Raw genomic sequence first — 26,944 nt, forward strand, 5'->3', positions numbered from 1 at the left:
ATATAAGCAAGTCTGGAAGGTTCCATGAGATTCTACAAAGGGCCAGAGCATTCTAGGAGGTTACTGAAAAACGAATCCACATACGGAGTACCTGAGACATTTTACTTCAAACATTCTATTTTCCCTTTTGTCGCTAACAACAAAAACAGAGCCCTGAGCTTGGCGCCCCCCAAGCCCGCACCCCAGGTGGTCACTGGGTTGCCTACCTCTAAATCCGGCCCAGGAATGGCACCCAGCTCCTACTGAAAGTCAACGGGAGTTAGGTGTCTAACAACCTGAGATGCCTTTGAAAATTCCAGTCTCTGTGAGCTGTTTTGTAATACTTTAATCTGGCTTTTAATTTACCTCAATGTATCACTGCCTCATTTTTGGTCAAATTCTAGTGAAAGATGCTGGATTGATGTTCTCTATCCCTTACACAGGTACTGCATGGGCCACAATATGGCAAGCTTCACCCTCACTGTCTGCTAATTTCCCTCATTTATTTCATAAAAGGCATTGCTAATCAGAATGCTCCACCTACAAGGAACAAAAACTTATACCTGATCTTGTGGGAAGAATGATTTAAGAATTTTATATTAAACACAGAACAAATCCACTGGGCCCGTCAGCTTTTCTTCATGCCATGCTGAATGAAGCACTGGTAATAAGTTTCATGGACTGGAATTCCCATGAGGGAGAGGGTTTTGATCACTTTTCTAATTCTTCCTTCTTTAGAGAGTCCATTGGGAACCCACCACTGTCTATGTTTCTTCTCCCGCACCTACCTTCCCACTCCCCAATTAATTCAGTTTCTTCACCCCCTTTGGAACGGTACACAGTTCTGTCGTCAGTTTAGTTTGACAAACTATCGAGATGAAACAGTTCAAAAGCAAAGAGAGAAATAACAAAAGAGAGAGACATTGGCCCCGGGAGGAGTAGACCAGTGGAGTCTTGTGTGAAGTTACTCCCAAGAGGTCATTTTAATAGGGCAAGAAAATTAATTATCAATTTAAAACTCAGAGGGTCTGGGGGAAGGTTTTACTGATGCATGATGGATTCCTAGAAAGGATACATAGTGGAGGAGAGGAGAGTTGGGTTCTGCTCAAAAGGCGCTGGAATGCCGTACACAAATGGTGTTTTCAGGGTGCCGACAGTCTCATATCATCACTCTGGTGTGGTAACTGGCACAGGTCTGTCTATTCACCTTGATTTTCTGTGAAAATTGCATTCCATGGTAGAAATAAGTCCCTTGTGCATTTCAAGGCAATTATTGTGCTTCTCCATAGCTAAAGTTTCTCAACCTTTGGCCTTGCCTGAAGCTAGATATAATGGCTAAGAAATGCTTGTCTTACCTTACTGCCTAAGCAGTAACCTAGCTTTTATAAAATTCCTCTTTACTATAGTGCATTTTACATTACTATAATGCTCCCTATTTGCACTACATTTAATAGAAAGTCCCTTTGAATCTTAGGGTTTGTACTATTGCAAGCTGCCAACATTTTAACAAAATATGTCCAGAGACAATTCTTTAAATATCTCAAGGCTGGGGGCTGCTGAATGGTTGGATGTGAACTCCAGGGGATTTTAAGGATTTTTATTTACCTGCAAATATCTTAATTAACCAGCATTTGAAAGGTTCTGATCAGAGAGATACTTCCAGTAGATTTTACATAATAATAATACTTAGCTCCTGTCTGGTGCTCACTCGTGAGCCTAGCTGTGCCCCTACTCATGGGAATAAGGGAGTGTAAGGAAACACTTCACATCCCTATGCATGGTTTAGGGATGGGGACAGTTTCTGCCTGACTGCTATCACCAGTCTTGTGCAAGTGGGCACTGGTGGGGAGTGGGTGGAGCCTTGGATGTGACCTCACAATACACCAGCCAACACACAGAACTGATGCAGAGGGGGAAGCTGCCCCTTTCTCCGGCTGGATCGCACATTTACAAAATTTGAGCCATTATGTCTGAGAGTTTGGGCTTTCTTGCTGTTTCCTTGATTATGCAAATTATACTGGCAGCCCCTATTAGCTCCTGCACTGTGATTGGATTCTGTCTCCTCTTTGGTCCCTAGCCCCTGTGGGAGGACCCAAAGCCACAGCCGGTCGTGCAATCATTTTCCCTTTTAAAACGGGTTGTTCTTGCAGGTGATAGTGGGGAGCATTTTTGAAGTGATTTGGGCAGCAGTGAAGCCTGGTACCTCATTTGGCATCAGTGTATTGAGGGCTCTTCGACTGCTGAGGATTTTCAAAGTAACCAAGTAAGTCCAGGTTCCTTTTTCACTCCCATCGGCTATTTAGCTCGACGTTGCCTGCTTACCTTGCACACTCCTGTTATAAAGCCTTGTAGAATTTCGTCCCCAGCAGTAACTTGTGCTTCTGTCCATCACCCTTACACTGCCAAGCATGAACTGCGATTGTCGGATGTGAGTGCGACCAGCACCCATGTCAGCCAAACTGGGTCATCGTCATCGTTGCTACAGCTGAATGAGCCGTGAAGACTAAACTACTCTCTCTCCTGCAGAGGACAAGACTGAGATTTGCCAGCATAACAAGCATGAGGAAGCTTGTGCTGTCATTACCTGTACTGTACCTAATCTAGGAGTGTATTTGAGGAGCTGTGAATCTGGCACTTTTGTGATCCAGTAGAGTTTGGTGGATGAAGCTTTTCACTTGTTCTTCTGACATGTCAGATTAATATGCGCTGGAATTAACAAACAGCTATTGTGCAATTTATAATCCATTTAGCGCCATTGCTGCAGGATGTTAAAGTTGTAATGTTGAGCTAACTGAAAATGTTATTGGCATTCGTGCCGGTTTTGGTTCCCCTCCCCCCTCCCCAAACAAGTACACCCCTCTTTTCCTCCCTCTCTTTAATTATCTCTTTGTATTAACAAGAGGAGTGTAGCAGCCAGGTGAGTGTTGGGGCCACTCAGTTCGGGTCAGTTAGCCTCACCTACCACATCTTTGCACGATTGGGGATGCAGACAAACTGTCTGATCTGTGCTAGGAGCCTAGCTGGAGACAGAAGCCGATCAGGGACTGCAGCCTGCCTAAATCCCTGGGGAGAGGGAGTGTGTTCCAGCCCCAGGGTGGTGAGGTTAAAACCCAGGAACTTGGGTCAGTGTTGGGACAGTTTGTAGCTAGCCTGCAAAGAAGGAAGCTAACAGCTGAGCCTAGCTGGGCTGATTATTCGGTTCTTTTGTTATTTTGTGTTGGATTTTAAGGGAAGGACTCTGAGGCCACAGAAGGGATTGGACTCTGTTAAGTGGCTTGGCTGGAGAGCCAGTCGCTTTTACAGCCAGAATGGGACAGAAAAGACATTGGGCAAACTGAGGCAGAGTTGCCGCAATACGTCTACTAGCCACAAGGAGGAATGCTGGTGCAGCATCTCTGTGCAAGGAGCAACACGACAAAGGTTTTAGATGGGGAGCCCAATTTTCGAACCTTAACAGGGTGTCCAAACCTTGGATGCTCAAATTGGCCAGCTAGAGTATAAAATGGCCATTTGTTGTACTTACATACTTCTCTCATCATCAGCGGCACGGTTTGGATGTCCTTTAGCCCCTTAAGATAGGTCTACACTGCAATAAAAGTTATGTTCTTAACTCAGGTTAACTAATGCATGGTAGCAAACTTTGGTTAAAATAGCGGCAAAGACACAGCAACTCAGCTTTTAACTTGGATTAGCAACTCTAGTTCAACGCCAGGCCCCCAAGGGCATATCTACACTGCAGCTGGGAGTGAACCTTCCAGCTCAGGTAGACACATTCGTGATGGCAAGGCTTGCGCCAGCATGCTAAAAATAGCTGTGTGGACTTGGTGGCAACGGCAGAGGCTCAGACAAGCCACCCGAGCTCAAGCCCAGTCTACACCTGGGGCAAGCTCAGGTGGCTTGCCTGAGCCTTCCCTGGAGCAGCAGCTTCCACACTGCTATTCTTAGCGCACAAGCACGAGCCCCTCTCTACCACAAGTTTGTCTACAGAACAAGGCTCCCTCCTGGCAACAGTGTAGACATATCCCTGCAGAATTGAAGTTGAGCTGCTAACCCAAGTTTAAAAGCTGAGTGTGACAGGTTGGACACCTTGGGAAGTCATCTGATGTGCTGCAATACCACTGCGTCTACCTGGTCTGCCAACGTGGGCCCCCTTTAACCTGTCTTGCCATGCCAGGCTCTTAAAACCTCCTCGAACACACACACAGGCAGGGCCACAGCCCACTGCAGATCGGTTCTGGGAAGACTCAGCTTAAGGGACTTGCTCCAGCACTTAGATGTCCACCTCCCTTGGACTACAGACCCAAAGATCTATTCTTAAATTCGCCTCTTCCCTCAATGTGGAAGAGGGCTGTGAATAGAAATTTAGAAATTCTATGCCCCCAGTTAGAAATTGCATAAACTGGGTTATGTTATAACCCAGAAATAAATTTATTAACTATCACAGGTGTATTTTAAGTGGTTAAGGAGGTAGCAGACAGAACAAGGCAGATTACTAAGAAAATAAAACAGAGCACGCAAGCTAAGATTAATGCAGTAAAGAAACTGGTTACATGTGAGTTCTCACCCTAAAAATGGTTCTAATAATCTTCTTTAGGCCAGATGCCCTTCCAGCCTGGGCTCAGTTCTTTCCCCCTGTTCAGTCTTAGTTGTTTCCAGCCGTCATTTTGGGTGGGGTAGCAGGGGAGAACTGACTACCAGGATCACCTCAGTCCCCATCCTTAAATAGGATTTGCATAAGGCGGGAGTCCTGTGTTTCCTAATTTGAACCCCATTCCCTTACAGTGGAAAGTTACAAGAAATCCCAGGTAATGTTGTAGTATCAGGTGACAAGACCATCTGACTCTGTAGGGCCCTTGTAGCCTTTCTTCACAGGCTGACCCACAAGTTCACAGGAAGACTAAACTCTTTTACAGTCCATTGTCCTTGTTGATGGGCCATCCACCCTGTCTGGCTTTTCCATTGTTGTACCTGAAGTGTTGGCAATGGGTGTCACCCCAAGTAGCATAGTTGAAATACAGATACATAGTCAATATTCCTAATTTCAGATACAGAAATGATACATGCATACAAATAGGATAATGACATTCAGTAAATCATAACCTTTCCAATGATATCTCACATGAGCCATCTTGCATCAAGTATATCTGTTATGTCATATTTATATCATAAGCATATTTTCATAAAGAATATGGAATGACACGTCACACAGAGTTGCCATCTCTTTGCTGCTATTTTAACCCATTAGCTAACCCGAGTTAGGAACACACCTTTCTTTGCTGTGTAGACACACCCTTAGAGTTATCTGGCTTTTTACATGTTGATCATTCTGCGGATCCTACTTTCACTGCGGAACCTCCCCCACTGCAACTTGAGACCATTACTCCTCGTTCTGTCATCTGCTACCATTGAGAACAGTCTAGAGCCATCCTCTTTGGAACCCCCTTTCAGGTAGCTGAAAGCAGCTATCCAATCCCCCCTCATTCTTCTCTTCTGCAGGCTAAACAATCCCAGCTCCCTCAGCCTCTCCTCATAACTCATGTGTTCCAGACCCCTAATCATTTTTGTTGCCCTTCGCTGGACTCTCTCCAAGAGAGTAAGTGTCTGAGGAAATCCAAATGTTGACACTTTCTGGGAATGGTGGGGAGCTGGAAAAATCATAGGTTCTCAGCAGAAAAGAAATGCCCTGAAGGGGCAGCAAGCTCCAATCAATCCAGCACTGCACATCTGACCATGAGCTATTTGAGAAAGTTAGCAAAGCAAGAGCTCCAAATGCTATGTTGCTGCTGTCCAGTTCTCATTACAGCCTCACCCTGTGCTAATTCTTTCCTTTTTGCCTGGCTTTCACTGCAATATTTCCCTGAAGCATCCTGCCCTTGGATTTTTGTCTCTAATCTGTTCAGCGGAAGGCAGGGGCACACCATCCTGCTCTGAATAATTGGGGATATTATGCCTTCTGATTTGGAGGTTTTTTCTTCCTCCAGCACAAGCCAGGAAGATTGTAGAAAGCAGAGCAACCCAGTGGTTAGAAAGTTAAATTGCAGCAGGCTGAAAAGGTCACAGCTGGATGGCACATCACTACCGTGAGTGGAAATACAGCCTAAGAGGCACTGAAATTCAGAGATAGGAAGACAAGGAGAAAATAGCTCAACACAATTTCCTGCTTGTCAAGATGTAATGGGAACTGGCAACTGTAGAAATTTAACTCCTTGTTACAGCCCTGGGGTCTGTCACCAGTCATAGATGGGTGCTGAAATGATCCGGGTATGCCCAGCTCCTCTGGATAACCCAGCCACCTGACCTGTGTGTTTGCTGCCCAACCATGTTAACTGCGAAATACCAGCCTAAGGGAGGCAGCTACATGAGGCAGGGAAAATTCCCTTGGAGAACTTTCTGTCCTGGACTATGGTCACAAAACCCTTGTCTCTCCATCAGAGCAATTTAGCCTCTTTTTAGGGTCTAAGACTAACTGAGGTACATCTGCTTGATTCATCTCAGGGAGTCTTCCATCTCAGACCCTGAACCCCCCTCAAACCCATGCCAGTCTGTCGTAAAGAAGCCCCTTTTAGGGGCTATCAATGGAGTGGGTGCAGCAGGGCATCAAGCAACCATTATACCCCATCTGTCACACACACACGCTTGGGCAGGGCTTGCAAGTACAGCTGGGTGAAATTTTCCCTCCAAAACTTTTTTCAGTGAAAAGTGCAGATTCAGCGACATCAAAATGTTGTGAATGTGTGAGACAAAGTGGGTGAGGTGATCTCTTTTATTGGACCAACTTCTACTGACGAGAGAGACTTCAGGTCCTCAGCTCTGTGTAGCTCAAAAGCATGTCTCTCTCATCAACCAAAGTTGGTCCCTTAAAAGATATTACCTCACCCACCTTGTCTCTCTAATATCCTGGAACTGACATAGAATCATAGAGTATCAGAGTTGGAAGGGACCTCAGGAGGTCATCTAGTCCAACCCCCTGCTCAAAGCAGGACCAATCCCCAACTAAATGGCTACAACACTGCAGACAACATTGTGAATTTGTATCTGTTTCATTGAACTGTTTCTGTGGGGGGAAAAAAAACCCCAAACAAACAAATTCCAAAAAAGTTGAAACGTTCTGTTGTGATATTTTTGAAACAAAACATTTTGATAAGACTTGGAGCATGGGGGAAGTTGCAGAAGCTTTCTAGGAGAGAATGAATGTTGTGCTTTTAATATGTTGTGGTTTTTAAAAAGGGTAAATGCGATATCCTGGGAAATTGTAGGCCTGTCAGTGTGACATCGATCCCGGGCAATATAATGAAGCGGTTGATAAGGGACTTGATTAATAAAAAACTAAAGGAGGGTAAAGAAATTAATACAAATCAACATGGGGTTTATGGAAAATAGATCCTGCCAAAATGACTTAATATCTCTTTTTGCTAAGATTACAAGTTTTGCTAATAAAGTTAGTAGTGTTGACATCATATACAATATGCTTTTTAATACGGCTAAAATGTAAATATATACATCTGGGAACAAAGAATGTAGGCCATACTTACAAGATGGGGACTTTATCCTGGGAAGCAATGACTCTTGAAAAGATTTGCGGTTCCTTTTGGGTAATCAGCTGAACATGAGCTCCCAGTGTGATGGTGTGGCCGAAAGAGTTAATGCGATCCTGGGATGCATAAATGGGGGAATCTTGAGTAGGAGTAGAAAGGTTATTTTAGCTCTGTATTTGGCACTGGTGTGACTGCTGCTGGAATAGTCTGTCCAGTTCTGGTGTCCACAATCCAAGAAGGATATTGATAAATTGGATGGGGTTCAAAGAAGATCCATCAGAATGATTAAAGGTTTAGAAAACAGGCCTTACACTGATCGATTCAAAGAGCTCCATCTACTTAGCTTAACAACGAGAATCATAGAATATCAGGGTTGGAAGGGACCCCAGAAGGTCATCTAGGCCAACCCCCTGCTCGAAGCAGGACCAATTCCCAGTTAAATCATCCTAGCCAGGGCTTTGTCAAGCCTGACCTTAAAAACCTCTAAGGAAGGAGATTCTACCACCTCCCTAGGTAACGCATTCCAGTGTTTCACCACCCTCTTAGTGAAAAAGTTTTTCCTAATATCCAATCTAAACCTCCCCCACTGCAACTTGAGACCATTACTCCTCGTTCTGTCATCTGCTACCATTGAGAACAGTCTAGAGCCATCCTCTTTGGAACCCCCTTTCAGGTAGCTGAAAGCAGCTATCAAATCCCCCCTCATTCTTCTCTTCTGCAGGCTAAACAATCCCAGCTCCCTCAGCCTCTCCTCATAACTCATGTGTTCCAGACCCCTAATCATTTTTGTTGCCCTTCGCTGGACTCTCTCCAATTTATCCACATCCTTCTTGTAGTGTGGGGCCCAAAACTGGACACAGTACTCCAGATGAGGCCTCACCAATGTCGAATAGAGGGGAACGATCACGTCCCTCGATCTGCTCGCTATGCCCCTACTTATACATCCCAAAATGCCATTGGCCTTCTTGGCAACAAGGGCACACTGCTGACTCATATCCAGCTTCTCGTCCACTGTCACCCCTAGGTCCTTTTCTGCAGAACTGCTGCCTAGCCATTCGGTCCCTAGTCTGTAGCTGTGCATTGGGTTCTTCCGTCCTAAGTGCAGGACCCTGCACTTATCCTTATTGAACCTCATCAGATTTCTTTTGGCCCAATCCTCCAATTTGTCTAGGTCCTTCTGTATCCTATCCCTCCCCTCCAGCGTATCTACCACTCCTCCCAGTTTAGTATCATCCGCAAATTTGCTGAGAGTGCAATCCACACCATCCTCCAGATCATTTATGAAGATATTGAACAAAACCGGCCCCAGGACCGACCCTTGGGGCACTCCACTTGATACCGGCTGCCAACTAGACATGGAGCCATTGATCACTACCCGTTGAGCCTGACAATCTAGCCAGCTTTCTACCCACCTTATAGTGCATTCATCCAGCCCATACTTCCTTAACTTGCTGAGAAGAATACTGTGGGAGACCGTGTCAAAAGCTTTGCTAAAGTCAAGAAACAATACATCCACTGCTTTCCCTTCATCCACAGAACCAGTAATCTCATCATAAAAGGCGGATTAGATTAGTCAGGCATGACCTTCCCTTGGTGAATCCATGCTGGCTGTTCCTGATCACTTTCCTCTCATGCAAGTGCTTCAGGATTGATTCTTTGAGGACCTGCTCCATGATTTTTCCAGGGACTGAGGTGAGGCTGACTGGCCTGTAGTTCCCAGGATCGTCCTTCTTCCCTTTTTTAAAGATTGGCACTACATTAGCCTTTTTCCAGTCATCCGGGACTTCCCCGGAAGGTTAAGGAGTGATTTGATTACAGACTATAAGTACCTACATGGGGAACAAATAGACTCAAAGACTTAAAGGCCAGAAGGGACCATCATGATCATCTAGTCTGACCTCCTGCACACTGCAGGCCACAGAACCTCACGCACCCACTCCTGTAGTAGGCCCATATATTTAATAACCTTAAATGGAGCAAAGGGAGTTATAACATGATACGATGGCTGGAAGCAGAAGCTAGATAAATTCAGGCTGAAATAAGGCGTACATTTTTACCAGTGAGAGTAATTAATCATGCAAACAATTTACCAAGGATTATGGTGGATTCTTCATCGCTGACCATTTTAAAATCAGGACTGGATGTTTTTCTAAAAGCTCTGCTCTAGGAATTAATTTGGGGAAGTTCCCTAGCCTGTGTTATGCAGGAGGTCAGACTAGATGATCACAATGGTCCCTTCTGGCCTGAGACTCTATGAATTCAAAATGGCTTTTGAGAAATTTCCTTCAGTGGTGTTAATTTTTTTTAAAGTTCGGGTTTGAAATCTAAATGAGATGTTTTGGTCAACCTAAAGCAACATTTTTTTATTTAAACTTTTTGATTTGCGGAAAGATTTGAAAAATTCTGGGTTTGGAACAACCCGAAACAATTAAAAAACAAAATCAGAACAGACAGCACACCATAAAATCAGTTATTTACCCAGCTCTGCTTGCTGGTAGATGGTGGAGAAGGGAATGGTGTTCTAGGAAAAGAACTGGAAAAGTGAAACAGAGAAAAGTGAAGGAGGAGTGGGTAGCAATAGAATAATTAGGAGGCTGTATGAAAGCCAGCTTCCTCTGCGAGCTGTCTTATGGAGCTGTGGTGAGGGGAACAGACGAATTCAGCTGGCACCCTTCTTCCGCACCCTACAACAGCTGTTCTGCAGTAAGGATTTCAGATTAAGGGCTTGTCCCCCAAAACCCAGGTGGAAACTGTGGAGCAGGACAGCCATCAGGAACCCAGGCTCTGTGTGGTAGCTTCTTGGTCTGGAGAGCGGAGGTGGTAGAAGTAACTGGAGAAAAAGGAGAGCGAGAGCTGGAAGAATTCCTGCTTGCTATCCCAAAGTGATCAGAAAACCTTTAAGGGAATGTCTACACCGCACACTAAGCCTGAGCTCTGACTCAGGTTTGAGGCCAAGCCCCTCTTCTGTCCACGCACAAATCATAGAACCACAGGGTTAGAAGGAGCCGCAAGGGTCATCTAGTCTTACCTCCTGCCAAGATGCAGGATTTGTTGTGTCTAAAATCAGTCTGACTCAGGTCAGCAAGTACTCAACCCCAGGTTTTAGAACACTGCTTAGGTCAGAGCCTGAGTCCCACTGAGCCTTGGGGTCCAAGACCTGTCATTTTGCAGTGTGGACGCAAATCAAACCACAGACCTGAATGGGAAGGTCTGAATAGTGCAGTATGGACATGTTAGCACAGCTGTGAGACCTGGGGTCCAGCAATTGTAAACCTGGGTTTGCAATGCAATGTGGATGCTCAAGCATGGGCTTGGAAACTCCATGTTCACAAGCCCAGGACCCACAGACCTAGGTTTACAATGTAAACCTAGATAACAGTGTATATAAAGGTTTAAATCCCTGTTTCCCATTGTGTGCTCTAACCCTGTTGTTTCTCAGGCTTGTCTGTCTAACTGGAGATTGTTAAAGAGATCCTCAGCTTTAATAGCTCTATCTACATTTTCTGATTCATTAGTTTTCCTAATATAAACGTTTCCTGCTTGTTCTCAGCAGGATAATAAAATGAAGAGAGAGTGCCATTTCTGTACACCCTCTCAGGACCTCCTTTATTTAGCCTGCCTCTTCCAGCTTCATGTGTGTGTATACACTTGCCCATAATGACAAGGGATGGAATAAATCCAGGATAACCTGGGTGGGGATAAGAGCAAATAGAACAGCAGTGCCTGGCCAGGTGGAACCTGCTGTGTGCAGGTCATGAGCTGGGCTAGGTTCCCCTTCCTTGAGTTCTTGTTCACAATTGAGGGTTTTGATGCAGTGAGGTCAATTTTCAATCATGACTGCCTAAATAGGATGGCCAAATCCCCCTTAAGCACTCACATTCTATGCCTAAAAGCCTGTTTCAATTTAAATACCTGAATGTGAGATTTTTTTTTAGGTCTGTGTGTGGAAATCAGGCGTGAAACAATTGAAAGTTCATGTTTAAATAACTTCCCAAAGAACACGGTGGGAGCAATCAGGCTACTATGGAAATGACCCATTCCGTCCTGGCTCAAGTCTTACCAAAATGAGTAGTTCACAGTCCCCTCCAATTCTTTCTGACCTTGGCATTACCTCATTTTTGGCATCCCCAACAGTTGGTGTGCGTAGTAATGGAAAGGAAAATGCATGGGATTATATACGGTAGGGAACAAACCTATACTGCAGAGAGGATGAGCTAAGGAATGCTGCATTGTTTAGAACATTTAAAGTTAGATTGGGCAAAGCACTGCAGAATTCATGACTAGAGGTGACTATAGGTGACTATTCTCCACAGGCAGGTGTTTGCTCAGGATGACTACAGAGGTGTTTTCCATCTGTGACTTCTCTGATTCTACGTGTTATTTTGCTATCTGATAGACTCAAGTGGGCCACATTGTTCTGCTGGCATTACATCATTGGAGAGTTTGGCCCAGATGAATTTAAGGAGACTGTTCAACTTGGACTGTGTCCCATAGAACTCTCCTCATCACGTCCCTTTTAAAGAGCTAGATCATTTTAATCTCTCCTGGAAATGGCCTCTCCTCTCCCAGTGACACTAATGGTTGGTTGCTTTGATTTACAACCTAGATACTGGAACTCCCTAAGGAATCTGGTGGTCTCCTTGCTGAACTCCATGAAATCCATCATCAGTTTGCTCTTCCTGCTCTTCCTGTTCATTGTGGTGTTTGCTCTGCTGGGAATGCAGCTCTTTGGAGGACAGTAAGTGTAGTGTGTTCTTCATATCAAAGCAGTCCCTGAGGAAGGCAAAAGGCTGACGGGGACTGGATGGCTCAGAGGATTTTGCAAATCTGGTTTAAATTCTTTCATGTGGAAAATTTTCCTACTGGAACATAGTTTTATTGAACCTGAGATTTCTTTTTTATGGGACAATGCCAGTTTTTATGAATAAGTTCAGCTTTCCAAACAGAAATGTCAAAACAAGCATTTTTGTTTCAAACTGACATTTTGAAAGAAACGAAGAGCATTTGTTTCGTTTAAAGATAAATTTGTAATTTTGTTCTTTAAAAAAAAATCAAAACAAAATGACATTTTATGTTGAAATGTCCATAATTTCATTTAGTTTACTTTCAGGTGGATATTTCTGATTTAAAACTTTTGGAATTATTTGTTCCACAAATTTTTTTAATATTTTGATTTTTCCATTCCCATTTAGGAATTGAAATTAATTTAAAAAATCTTGGAATTTCCACTGAGACGAAAATGCCATTTTCTTAACAGTTTTGCTAAACACACCTCGCTTGGGTTATGTCTGCATTGCACTTTCGGCAGTAAAAACACACCCAGACCGACAAAAGTTTTACCGACGAAAAGCATCGGTGTGGACAGCACTTTCTCTGTGGGAGACACTCTCCCGCTGACAAAGCTACTGCCCCTCATTCAGGGTGGTTTTATTTTGTGAGGTCTCCCGCCGACAAAGAGCAGCTACACTGTATGCCTTACAGTGGCGAGGCTTTAGCAGCCCACCTGTGAGGCTGTAAGCTGCGCAGTGTAGACATAGCCTTACTTAACATACCGCATCCCTTCCTGAAACTGACCAGATTATGTCTATGTGGAGCAAATGTTGTCTTCTGACTGTGGTGATAGAGAATTATGAGAGCATAGAATTTTTTTTTCCTAGACTATTTAATTTTTAATTTTTATTTCCTGCTTAGGTTTAATTTTCAAGACGAAACACCGACCACAAACTTCGATACATTCCCTGCTGCCATCCTCACTGTGTTCCAGGTAAAGATGCCTCCTTTATTGGGTGCTCACTAGAAAGGAACCTTTTAGACATCTTTTGGTTCCCAATGGAGGTGATGTCCCTCAAGCTATCTGGAATTTAGGAAAGGAGAAAGTAATTTTTGTTTGCTCATAGCCTACTGTTTATTAGAGAAGAGCTTCTCACAACGTGCCGTGGGATTACAATGCACACATTTAACGATGAAATGATCCATTAAAATAAACGCTGAGGGACTCTTTGAAATTCAGGCAAACAGAATTCTTTTATGGGGAAAATGGACTGTCACTTTTTACAGAGAAAGCATAATCCAAGGACTAGAGGAAGCCCTCCAGCATTCTTCACGAGGTCACCTCCACAGTACCTTACACTGCAATGGGACTACTCATGTGTTGTCCTCTGCACAGCATCTATAACGGCATAATGTAGCAAATGAGCATACAATGACCCGCTTCCATTTCCTCCTGCAGTTGCCATAAGTTAATGAGGAGAGTTGCTGGAGAGGGGCCTGAGGCGCTGAGGAAATCAGATAGCATTTTGCACTACCAAGGTTGCGGGATAAGACTGGATAAGAATTAAAATCCGTGGGGGAGCCAGGAAAGAGTCATCAATCTTAGGCAACATGATGTGATGGTACGGGAGAGCTGCAGCTCAGGTTTGAAGGCGCCGATGCTGCAGCAGCTCCATGCCTGACACTATTACAGAATCACTTGCTCAGTAAGAGAAATGGGAAATTTTACACTACTTTCTTTCCTCTCACATGATAAAGACACTGGGCAATAGGGCTTCTGTGGGATGAGAGTGAGTCTTTGCAGATCATTTATGAAATTTATGTAAAAGTGAGTGTAAAATGGCAACACAAGATAAACTCAGTGAAATTTTGAAGCCAGCTTCTGCTACCCTGTTCATTCTGATGAAGTAATTTGATGTCATGTTTCCCCCCACCACACACACAACCATTCAGAACACTGTAATAAGGGCTCCCCGAACCCAGCATTAGACCTTGCCTCTGCCTCAGTTTCCCTACTCTCATACAAGCCAGTGGGCCAACAATGCATCAATGGCTACATATATACTTGGAGCCAGGGGTGCGATTTCCCGCTGGCATAGATATACCCCAAGTGTAGATGTAGCCAATGACACTCCCACCAGTGTCAGTTTTTCAGTCCCTTTTTACCAGCAAAGCATTTATTGCTCAGACACAAATATAGATGAACATCAGTTGAAACAGGTAAACTACATCCTGCCCCTACTCCCTCCTAAGGCCTCAGAGAGCTTCTGCTGCTGCCCACACAGCAGGTATCCCCAACCAGGTCTTTCACCCAGCTGGCACAGCCAGCCCGCCCTTCCAGATCCTTTCCCTAATCTCGAGTCTGCTGTAGGAGCCACTCTACTCCCTCCAGCTCTCCCTCTGAACTCAGGCTGCCCTTTGTATCCCAGCAGGAGTGTTTGAGTCACAGTCTTCTATCATGTGACCCAGGGTGTTGTAGCAAATTGCTACATCTCTGTATTCCAGCAATCAGGTAGAATGCATTCAGCAGCTCAGCAAGAAGTGTTTACAACAACATTAGACCCAGAGACAGTTTATAAACCAGAAAGACCTCTGTTAGCTGTTCATCCAGCACTACTTGAGGATTGCCACTTAAATAATTATATGCTGCTAGCTTGTAAGAGGTAGACCATTGACGGGTGCCTGAGGGGATATGGAATATTGGAGACAGGATGCTGTTGAACTTTGGCTCTGCTGAGGGATGTTTTATTCAGTGGCTAAGCTTCAGTGACCCTCTGCTTTTGGCCACTTTAGCTGTCTTCTTTTCTGAGTAGCATTGCTGGGTTTAAATTCATTCAGGTCCTGGTTCAGAAAGCATCCCCATTCAGGACAACACCTTAAGTATGTGCTTCAATGCTTTCCTGAATTGGCATCCCAGTCTTTGACATCACTAACACACACTAGTCAGTCTATTATTATTATGGAGCAGATTTTAAAAGCTATTCTTATTCTATCATCTGATGGCTGTTCAGCCAAACCTTTGCATTCAATATTGAGCAGTGCCGGACAAACTAATCACCATAGACCATCTGGGAAGTTTTGCCCATTTATATTTCTGCAAATGTTCCATAAAACAAATGTTGATGTTTGTGACTTTTTTCCATATTCCAAATGATCTGGCAAATAGTGTGAGCTGCTCACAGATCATTTCCCACAGCTCTTGGCGTGAGTATTCACTAGTCGTGATTTGCTATGCAATCTGTGATAGGCTTCCTAAGTCACATGATATTTCTGCTTCCTGACTGGATGATTCCAAAAGCCACAAATAGCTTTCCAGTCAGGTTAGCAATCCTCAAGGATTGCCCTAGAGCCTCCAATTGTCATGTGATGAAACCTCCAGGAATATGTCCAACCAAAACTGGCAATCCTGCTTTCCAGTTGACCCCGAACACTTCCATCCTGATTTTTCATGCATATGCCTGTTTCCCCAGCTCCTTCTCTTTCCATGAACATTCTTGTGAACCAAATTCACTCACATGAATGGTTCTGGAAAGCAAACGAAAGCAGATGCAAACTCATGGGAATTATTTGAATAAGTGTTTTTGAATCCTGTTTTGTAGAACTCATCCAGCACTAGTGCTGAGAGACCAATGGCCAGAGCCAGGTACTCAAGTTACTCTGGTATAAATCCAGAGTAAATCCATTGACTGGGGTTACTTCAGATTTACACTGATGTAACTGAGACCAGAATCCCTGTCCCTAAGTGGTCATTAGGATGTACACATTGCACTATACTTCCTCGTCTGCCATAAGAATCATCATTGTACCTCAGAGCCTTTCCCGAGATCAGGAGCTGGTGGGCAGTGTCTGAAATTTGAAATTCTCTCTAGTATATGGTTCACATGTGGGTCGTGATTGCTAACAATACATCATGTTTTATTTTCTTACTAAATACAGACCACTGAAACGTTCTATTAGTGGGTTGGAGTACTGAATTCCAAAAACCATTTCCTAACGCTGTAGGAAGTACTATAGTTAAAATCTTCCATACAGGGCAGGCAGAACACTAGGTGCACAAAGTTACTGAAAACACAAACAAAGTTGTTGAAAAATGGGGATGGCAGAGGCTCGGAAGAGTGAAAGTTTTGGTGTGGAATAAGCACCTAGTAGTTGTGATGCATATCAAAGCCTGAGACCAATTCATTGATTGCTATTTGTTTAGATATTATTCATGTTCTATTTATTGTTATTGTGTCAGCATCCAAAGTCTACGATCAGGATCTGGGTCCCATTGTGTTGTGCCTTGTACAAGCACATAGGTAGTCACAGTCCCTCACCTACGAACCCAAGGTTCCTCCTCCTCCCCCCGATTATATTCTCCATTTAGATTCTGTGTTGGGTTTTGTGCTTCTCTGGCCTGGTGGTTGCTGTCTGCAACATTTGGCTGTCTGTGGCATCTTGTGGTCAAAGACGGCAGGAAGAAGCAGGTGCTGACCAGAACCCCGTGTAACCCACACACCTTCTGGGTGTGGTGTTCTGTCCCATCTAGTGGCACCAAGACCACTTAAAAAGAGAGAGATAAAATGAGTCTGCTCTACAGCCTTAGCTAACAGCCAGTTGGTGTTTAGCTTACGTGGTAGAGGCTCACGCACTAAGCTCCAGAGGTCCCCGGTTCGATCCCACCCGTTGACAGACCAGGGTCTGTCGTCATTGCACCTGCTGTTACTGACAAACCACAATGGTGGGGCTACCAAGTGTCCAGTGTCTCCTGTGACACTCATGTCTGCCTCAGCCCCATCACACCTTCGTGCAGCCCTGTAGGATCGAGTAGGGAGGCAATAGGGTTTCCCTAGCTGTTTCTCCTCCAGGTCACTAGGGCTGCTGTAAGGGTAAATTGTAGCTTAGCTGCCTCTTTCCGTCCACTCTGATTGTTCCCCGGCTGCAGCCAAGCTGCATGGAGCAGCCAGGAGGAGGAAGCAGCTGTGGCTGGTAGCCTGGTGCTGTGCTGCTGGCCAGGGAGAAGGGTGGGAAGAAAAGGGGAGATTGGGGCAGGCGAGTAGGAAGCAGGTTCCACAGTTGCTCCTTGAGGCTGCTGGATGGTGCTTGCTGAGCAAAAATCCAGATGGCCTCTCTGCCCACCCCTCTCACTGCTCAGCCTGTTGGCACTCTGCCAGGGGAAAGCGTGGAGCTGAGATGAGAGCAATTAAGCTGGCTGAAAAAGAAGGCGAGGGATTCACTGCTGGGCTCTGCCTCCCATCCATTGCCAACACACCCACTTCCTCTAGCTGCCCCCTGGTACCTCCTCAGCATCCTCCCAGCTACCCCAACACCTGCCAGCTAGCTCCCCTCACCCCTCAGCTCCCCCACCTGTCCCCCAGCACCCACCAGATATTACTCAGGAATCCCCCAACTGTCCCATGGCACACTGCCCAGGTATCCCCTCCCTAGCACCCCCAAATTCAAACATCTTCCAGTTACCCCAGACACAACCCACAGCCAGGGTACCTCCTGCATCAGGAGACATCTGCTTCCATCTGCCTTTGCCCCATAGGCAGCCAATAGTGTTCCCCCCTGCGAGAGACAGGCTCTTCTCCTGACCCCTGTGGGGTGAAGTCAGTGGCTCTCTCCCATCCATGGGAAACATCACAGGTGGAGCTATGGCAACCTTAAAAAGAAAAGGAGGACTTGTGGCACCTTAGAGACTAATCAATTTATTTGAGCATGAGCTTTCGTGAGCTACAGCTCACTTCATCAGATGCATACCGTGGAAACTTTCCACGGTATGCATCTGATGAAGTGAGCTGTAGCTCACGAAAGCTCATGCTCAAATAAATTGGTTAGTCTCTAAGGTGCCACAAGTACTCCTTTTCTTTTTGCGAATACAGACTAACACGGCTGTTACTCTGAAATATGGCAACCTTGGCGCCTATGCATGACTGGCTAATAGAAGAAGACTGAAAATTCCACTGGGCTGGCCTGGCCAGGGCATATGGGAGTAGAATCATAGAATATCAGGGTTGGAAGGGACCTCAGGAGGTCATCTCGTCCAACCCCCTGCTCAAAGCAGGACCAATCCTCAGTATTTGCCCCAGATCCCTAAATGGCTCCCTCAAGGCTTGAACTCACAACCCTGGGTTTAGCAGGCCAATGCTCAAACCACTGAGCTACCACTTCCGCACGCGGGCAGTCTTCACTCTGTCTCCTGCCGTCAACCTCACAGTGCCGGTGCTGCCAGGCAGCAGAAAACAGGCAGCCCCAGGGTCTGCTGAGGGAAGGCGTTTTGAGGCGGGCATAGGACTAAGGAGCAGCCATTAAGTGCTGCTACTGGTCTCCTGCTGCCAGTGGTCCCAGGTACTCCTCAGCCCTCGTGGCAGACCACAGCTGTCTCTGGTTACAGGGCCCTCTCATGGGTCCTTGGGTCCTAACGTTGGGTCCAAGGGCCTCCTCCCAGCCCAAGGTTTGGATCTGTGGATCCATGAATCCTGCCTCAAACCACCTCCAGCTGGCTGGAAGGAAGTTTATGAAGTCTGGTAGATAATACCTATTTTCTCTGCTGGACCTCCCAATAATCACTATACCACTTTGGTTTTATCTAAACCAAAATAGTTTAAAGGATGTATTTTAAGGAATGTAATTGACTGGAGTTCTCAGAAGGAATCTCTCCCTATCCTCTTAAGGGAGGCAGAAAAAAATGCAAGCAACTGCCAGTTTTAGGTAGATATGTATATGGTGTTGTAGCCATGTTGGTCGAGACAGGGTTGCAGTTTATCTGCAGAAGGGGCTTCTAGAAACTATTATGGGCAAAAGAAAGCTAAATAGCCTGAAGGTGTTGGACAGGTTTCTGGCACACCCCGTTGCAGTGACCTTCTTATCAGTAGATTTCCCTTTGAGGGTCTGTGCCCATGGCTGTGTATAAATGATGCTTAAACACTCCAATCCTTTGCTCATCTCTCTCTCTCTCTCTCTCTCTCTCTCTCTCATATTTAACTACCCAGATACTGACTGGTGAAGACTGGAATGCAGTGATGTATCATGGGATAGTATCACAAGGTGGTGTCCACTCAGGAATGTTCTCTTCCATTTACTTCATCGTCCTGACTTTGTTTGGTAACTGTATCCTTGCACTTCAGTATGACTTGTCCATGGTATGACATGCCGTCTCTCACTGGCCAATCAGCATTCAGGATTCTCCAGGCTCCTGATGTGCTGGAAGGCAATGTAGTGTAGTGGGTGAAGCCCAAGTCTGGGAGTCAGGACACTTTGGTGCTATGCTGACTTTGCCACTGGCTTACTGGGTGACCTTATGTAAGTCACTTAGGGCTTGCCTCTGCACAGACCTGCTCCAAACACTAAATTAGTTTTAATTCATACCTTTTGGTATTTCACTGCAAGTCTGTGTGTGGACACTTACTTCAAATTAAGATTGAATTTAGGCCAGGGAAAAAATAATTTAAGATAAATCCAAATAGAACCTTTTAGCGTGAAGTGTGTCCACACACATACTTGCACTGAAATGAAATCCAATGTAGGCTAGGTCTACACTACAGCCTAAGCCAGCAAAACTTATGTCACGCAGGGGTGTGAATATTCCACCCTCTGAGCGACAGAAGTTACACCGGCATAAGCACTCGTGCACACAGCACTATGCCGGCGGGAGACTTTCTTGCGCCAACATAGCTTATGCCACTCGCATAAATCAGTAGGAGTTTTGCCTGAGTAAGGACTGCAGGATCTAGATTCAATAAAATGCACCATCATGCATGCCACAGCCTACTTCTCTAATAAACGGAGTATTTTAATTATTCAGTGTCAAATTATCTGATCACGTATTCATTTATTAGTATACATTGAAGCCTCCTACTTTTAGCAAATTCTAATCTCAAAAAAACTCCAGAAAATATTTATTAGGTCACCAAGTCACCACACTCATACCATATGGATTAGATTTCTCTTTAGACCTTGTGATTTGGTACTGCTGTTATGTACTGTGATAAAGTAATTGCATACTTAGTAATAAATTACAGGGGTGAAAAATTGTTCAATAAAAGCAAGTTAGAAGTGTGCTTTTCAGCCCTGGTTCAACAAACAACACATCTAGTTTATGCATATTGTACCATTCAGTGTGTAGAGCATCTTCATCTGTACCGGGACAGCTGCAGTGCTGTATGTATAGACATGGCCTTCGTTATTTATTTGGTGAATGTTTGAGTGTAAACTACCACGTTCGTGAAACGCTTCAGGGTCTTTGGATGAAAGATCCAATAGCAGGGCAAAGGAGCCTTCACGGGCTGATCAGAGTGCCTCTCAACCGCCTCCCACCTGAGAGAGCCTCTTTAGGCTTAGCGGCCTTTGCTCCAAGTCAAAAAAGATGTTTGTTTGGGAATTTGTATTAAAGGGTGGGTGGCGGGGTGGGGGTGGGGATGGGGAATAGCTGTATTGAAACAGTCCATAGAGAATCATTTTGGGGGGAAAGGTGAGAAAACAAGATAAGTGCACATTTACAGCAGTGTAACAGCCTTTCATTTTGCACGTTTCTCCATATTCAGTGTGAGGCAATACGATAAGGACCGGCAGATTAAATGGCATCTGAGTTGTACTTGTCACATTAGAGGCTGCCTTCGGAATTACCCAGCTCTAATTCAGACTGTCAGTGAGCAGCAGTATCTACTACATGGAGCCTGGCTCAGTCTTAGCACTAGGGTATCCATCTCATGCAGTGCAGAGACCCCTCTGGAAAGAGGGAGATTTCTGAAATTGGGACTGTAGGTCGGGGGCGGGGGAGGAAGGAAGAGCTGTGGATCTTTAGGGTATGGCATCTGAAAATGAGATGAAAATATAATCACATTGAGAGAGAGAGAGAGAGAGAGAGAGAGACTGGGAGAAACAGACTGGCTTTTAACCGTAAAGAGACTGAGATCTAATGCTTTTTAAAAGGATACGGATTCCATTCTTATCCCTTTCTTCCCCCCACCCTCACTAATTCTCTGCTCCAATATACTGATGTCACTCCCCAGAATCCATTAGTTACACCAGCATAAAACTTGTGTAATGGAGCGGCGAATCAGAGCCATAGTGTAGTTTTCAGAGTATTGCTCAATTTGAGTTCCACCAAGGGACAGATTCTCTTCCCTGCACCAGCCCCTTTTGGGCTAATCTGCCAGTGAAAGGCAGGAGGAACTCCCCCTGCACAGGAGCTGTGTGAGACGTGCATCTGGAGCCACTCCAGAATTAGGGAGGCACAAAAGCCAGAGAGACTTTCTCCAAACTGTCCCAAAGCTGTTGTCCCAACCTGCTTAGGAAGAGCCCTGCCCTTTATGAAATGCTGTGAGGGACATATGGCAAGGGAGAAGAGGAAAGGGTTTCCCATTGGTTGATACACTGTTTCCTATACTGGTTTTATTTTCATTTCCATGTTACATGCCTTACAGGGCCAACATCATGTTCTTTGTACGCTCCAGCCTTCCAACTGTCTTCATTGTTAGGGATGCAAGGAGGGCCTCTTCCCTGTATGTTTCCACCCATACTCCTCTTGATGTGTGTCTGAAACTTTGGCAAATCCTCACACCTACCTGCCGTACTCTGCCAAGAACAGATGCCATAAAGGGACGCTTTGAAATCTCTTGCACTGTCACTTCTTTGTTGATTTCATTGAATCCATGAGCAGGTAAAGGGTTAGATTAAAATAATAGTCATTATCTCCAACTCTGGAACATGATTAGCAGCTCAACTAGCTTTATGGGCTGAGCATCCCTAACCAGGAGAATTTTGCACATAAAAGGGACCTCATGCTGTGGAACTAACCACTTTAAAGTTCCGTTTTAACTGGCAGACAGTTCCAGATGAAGATTACACTTGGGGAGAACATTTTTAAAGACATTTTAATAGCCTGAGTCTTTCATTGTTTTAGAGACACAAGATGGGTGAGGTAGTATCTTTTATTGAACCAGCTTCTGTTGATGAAAGAGACAAAGCTTTTGAGCTACTCGGAGCTTTTCTTCAGGTCACTTCCATTATTCGTTCATTTTCATTATTGCCCATTTCGGTGCTCAGTAATGTGCCTCCAGGATTCTCACTCAGCTCATCCAGGAGAGAGCCACCAAAACTTTGCTTCTCATGTCTGTTGCCTGCAATCTGAACTATGTGCAGACAGAGGAATCTTCAGGGCACTATATACATACATAAAAGAAGATATGTCGAGAGTGATTCTTTAATTCCCTGTGCATCCTGCAGGTGAAAATGAGTTCACCGCCATGGAGTTTTTGCATAAATGAAGTACACAGGTGGAGAAGAAAGCCAACTGAAAAGTATTTGACATTAAGGAAATCCCTATAACAGGGCTAATTCATCCCAGTGAAGTTCCTGGACCAGGTTCGGATGTGAGATACTGTGCACTGTTGCAAATCTGGAAGAAGACTTCAGTGGAGGTACTCCAGATTTACACCAGTGTAAGTGACATCAGAGTATGGCTTATTTTGTCTCTGTAGAAATATCTCTTCCTAAGTGTTTCAGACCAGTATAATTTGATAGAGTAAATTTGGGATTACTCTGCTCCCTAACCATGTGACTTTATCTCCAATTAACATTCATGAGAATCTGCACAGATTGGGAAGAACAGATGTGGGAAATGTTTTTTTGTTCTGGTTTTAAAGTGTCTCTTTTCCCCTTGATCACTTGGGGAATAGCAGCGGTAAGCCCCTGGTACTCCTGCTGATATTTCAAAAAGGATTTCAATGAGGTCGCTGCCACCTCTGTCTTTCATTGAAATACATTTTTAATGCTTGTGGCATGCAGGGGGCATTCTTTTCATATATCAGGGAAAAGTGAACCATAACTTTCAAATGGCTTATGTTGTGTCAAGTACAAGATAAGCAGAAATATCTGAAAATGAAATATCAATGTAGTCTGCCAAAACCCAACCAACCCACCCTCCCTAATATTTTTTCTAGATGTTAACCATTTGGCGGTGCAAGTAGGTATAACGTGAAGTAATAGACTGGCATTAAGAAAAGGAAAATGATGGTCAGAAACAATATATCTATTATCCTTTAGGGAACAATCCTGCAACAGTCAGATAGTGGATTAGATATGACAGATAATGTCTCTTCTATTTTTAATCCATCAGTTAAGGGGACACTCTTAATTACTTTTTAAACAATAATTTTACTATTTCGTTCCCACTCCTGTCATTTGCAATACCCTCTTAGAAGCTTGAAAAGAACACGTCTTTCCCAACCTGGATTTTCCAGGAGGCAAACCCTAAGGTACCGCCACCCTTTCCCATGGGCGTTTTCGCGGGAGTTGAAATGTACAGGGCTCTTCTCATTTTCCTTACTTGCTTCCCTGATGTCAGATCAGCTCCGGGAATGTGTGCTCCATCTGGGAGGCTGTGCAGGAGCAAAGCAACAGAAGACATTGCAGTCCCTCTGTAAGGAGTGGCTTTATTTTCAGGTTCTCAGCACCAGCATTTGATGAATTACTGCTTAGGAGAAGGAGGTTCCCCGCCTGCTTCATACATACATCCCTGCCCACTGTGGTCCGTGATCCCATCACTCTGCACAGAGCTGGCCTAAGAATTTGCGGGGGGGAGTCAGTGAGGTGATTCTCCAGGAGACTTAACTGTTCCATTTTACATGAAAGTGTGCTGAGTTGGTGTATCCCTGGCCTCCTGCTTCAATAGTGCAGCCCCGGTGTTTGTATCAGTTTATGTTTTCAAGGATCTTTGCAAGGAAAAGGGCTAGAAACTGGCTTCAAAACCAAAATGACCCCCAAACCCTGAGATCCTTGTTTCTATATGTCTAGTTCCACAAAATCCTGGGGCTGGTTCTGTCTCAGTACGTTTAATGGGAGTGGTACTATTGGGATGGAGAAAAGAATCTGGCCTGATATAAGGTAAGGCCTTGTCTATATTCAGTCTTGCTCTGTACAGAAGTGCAACTTTGAATACAATCGAGACCTAGAGGGAGTGTCCTAAATGAAACTTCAAGGCCAAATCTATCCCTCAAAAGCAGCCTGTGATGGCCCTCTCTTTATACTTATGGAGTGAGGACAATGCTGAATGAAGGCTGCTGAATTCAGCTAACCAGCGGATTGCGTTAACTTGTCCAGGAAGATACAATCTGAGCTGAATGCTGAAGTTGTGTGCAATGCTTGGTACAACCAGGGCTCCTGCCAAGGTCTTAATGTGACTCGCATGGTTCCAAAGCTCCCATTTTACCAGAATGCATTAGTTTGAAGTTGGATCAAAACTGTGCAACCCTTTAAAAGATATATTGGTGGGGATTAACAACATTATGTGAGGCTTTTTCTGCCTATGTGTGTGTAGGGGGATAGGTGTAGGAAGCCAGCTTCGTGATTGCCATTTAACCCCATTGGCTTTCTGACTGGGTTGCTCGGAGGTGTTTTGAAAGCATTGGGAGCAGCTGAGAGAATTATAGAATATCAGGGTTGGAAGGGACCTCAGGAGGTCATTTAGTCCAACCCCTGCTCAAAGCATGACCAATCCCCAATTTTTTTTGCCCCAGATCCCTAAATGGTCCCCTCAAGGATTGAACTCACAATTCTGGGTTTAGCGGGCCAGTGCTCAAACCACTGAGCTATCCTTCCCCCACTTCCTACCACTGTGCCTTCATTGGGGTGGCTTGTCTCCCAGTGCCCCTATGTGGATCTTGGGTAGTGCCCTGCCATGGACTCAGGCTCCTTTGGGCGGGGCAGTCGTAAGACTGTTGAGGCCAAACCCTACAATGTGTCTGTGCTTCAGTCACCCAGTTACCTCAGGTGCTGGAGGCTCCTAGTCTCCCTTGGCCAGGGAGACAGTACTTACCCCCTGATGGCTGCCTCAGATGGTAGGCTAGTGACCCTTCCTCTCAGGTAGGGAGGCAGGTAGCTCTTGCCTCTTTGCCAGTCAGCCCTAAACTGAGCCGGGCTTTCTCCTTTCCTCCCCACTCCAGGCCTGGCATTGACTGCAGGTATAATGGGGCAGGGCTAGGTGGGCCCAAAGGCTCTCTTCATCCCTGCTGTACTGATGGGCAGTTTCTCTGCTTCATCACAGTGTCCCTCAGCATAACTTAGAAATGACCAAGCAGCCTGCTCTGAGCTAGACTGTTGGGAATGGTCCCCAAGGTACCACTCAGCTAGCTGAGCATTGCTGGAGCTCAGGGCGCTCAGAGCACATCCCTCATGTGCCCCGAAGCTGAGGGGTCTGGGCCTGGGTGGTGTAGAGGCAACTACACCAGCTTTATGCCACCACAGATCCCCTGGACACTGGGGAGTCGCAGTTGCCCTACTAGGACAACTGCCTGAGAAGTGCAAAGCACCCACATAGTTAAATGGGTTCTGAACCCAACGTTTCCCTAAATCCTGTCTTAGATTTAGCTGCCATGGAAGGGTCTGCTAACTATACTACACTCCCTTCCTCCTTGCCATACTCCCCTTTATCTCCTTCACTCTTTTCTATCTCATTGCTTTCTCCTGTAAATCATTTGTTCCCTACAGCAGTGCCTTGTGCATCTTTCCCAGCTCACAGACCATGCCAGCAGACACAGCCTAGTTGTTAATTACGTTCTGTCTGCCTAAAATTCCTTCAGGCATTTCAGTTGTTTCTGGTATATTTTCAATTCCTGTCCTAAACTCTTGTGCAACAACTACTGTGTCAAACAACTACAGTGTTTTGCTCTAGTGGATGAAGCAACCCCTATACACACACACACACACACACACACAGGCATGTACAGTAGTAAATTACTTTGGGATTCTTTAGAGGAAGAAGACTATGCACGTGCAAGATCATCTTCATTACCATGTTAGGATCCCATTCAGCAGATCCATCAATACCTCAGACAGCCATCACGGGACATCTAGAGCTGAACACCGTGTTGTCATATATCTGATATGTTCACAACAGCATGGCATTCTTTCTGAGATGTGATTTTGGATTTGAGGACGTGTTTTGTTTTTGTTTGTTTGCAGCATATGCCCCACCTTTTCTGTATGTACGATCTTATTTGTAATTTATCCTTCGCTGTATTGCAAACCAATACCAAAAATGGTCACAATAAAAAAATATGAAGGAACAAGGAGGAGCTGAAATCATAAGCAAAAATGAAAGTGTTCCTCCTAATAATAATTGAAAGAATAACAACAGAGAGGACATATAGTAGGTACCAGTGATAAAGGAGGCAATAATCTCATTGCCATAAGGACTTTATTGTGATAAATTGTATTTTCTTTTAGCTCGTATGTAATATTGCAGTGAGATAAATTTAACTTGAGAAGGCATTTTCCTTTTTAATGGCAACCATTGTATAGTACAGATGGAAGAATGATCTCAGAGCAAATCGCTTTTCAGCTAATGGTTGATATTTAAGTAAGGAGAGAACGAAGAAGGCCAAAAAGTAGGTGTGTGTGTTTGGGCCACTGTGGAGGAGCGGAGAAGCTGGAGGGGAAGAATGGATGAAACTGTGATATCTCGTATGCTGTGGAATAGTCTCCCCGTGCAAGTGATGAAGTTGGGTAATTTATACCTGGATTGACAAAGCACTGGAGAATATTCAGTAGGATGCAATCCTGTGTTGACAGGAGGGGAACTAGATTTTTCCTTTTCCCATGTCTGTAATACTCTGTTTGTTGCAGGCGGTGGTGGTGGTGGGGGGGGGGAAATATAGGTGGAAGATTATGTAACTCAT

At 44.9% G+C, this 26,944-nt stretch overlaps 1 protein-coding gene across 11 annotated transcripts in view; it reads left to right on the forward strand.

Moving 5' to 3' along the window:
- The window catches only part of CACNA1B (calcium voltage-gated channel subunit alpha1 B), a 480,390-nt gene that overhangs the window by 309,385 nt on the left and 144,061 nt on the right, over positions 1 to 26,944 (forward strand). For all 11 annotated transcript variants that reach the window (XM_048822713.2, XM_075120535.1, XM_075120538.1 and 8 more), the window contains 4 exons: positions 2,130 to 2,242; positions 12,121 to 12,252; positions 13,206 to 13,278; positions 19,259 to 19,376. In XM_048822713.2, coding sequence (XP_048678670.1) covers positions 2,130 to 2,242; positions 12,121 to 12,252; positions 13,206 to 13,278; positions 19,259 to 19,376 — 436 coding nt within the window. The remainder of the gene's footprint in view (positions 1 to 2,129; positions 2,243 to 12,120; positions 12,253 to 13,205; positions 13,279 to 19,258; positions 19,377 to 26,944) is intronic.

The sequence above is a fragment of the Caretta caretta genome, chromosome 16 (assembly GCF_965140235.1).
Source record: "Caretta caretta isolate rCarCar2 chromosome 16, rCarCar1.hap1, whole genome shotgun sequence".
In the NCBI taxonomy this organism is placed as follows: Eukaryota; Metazoa; Chordata; order Testudines; family Cheloniidae; genus Caretta; species Caretta caretta.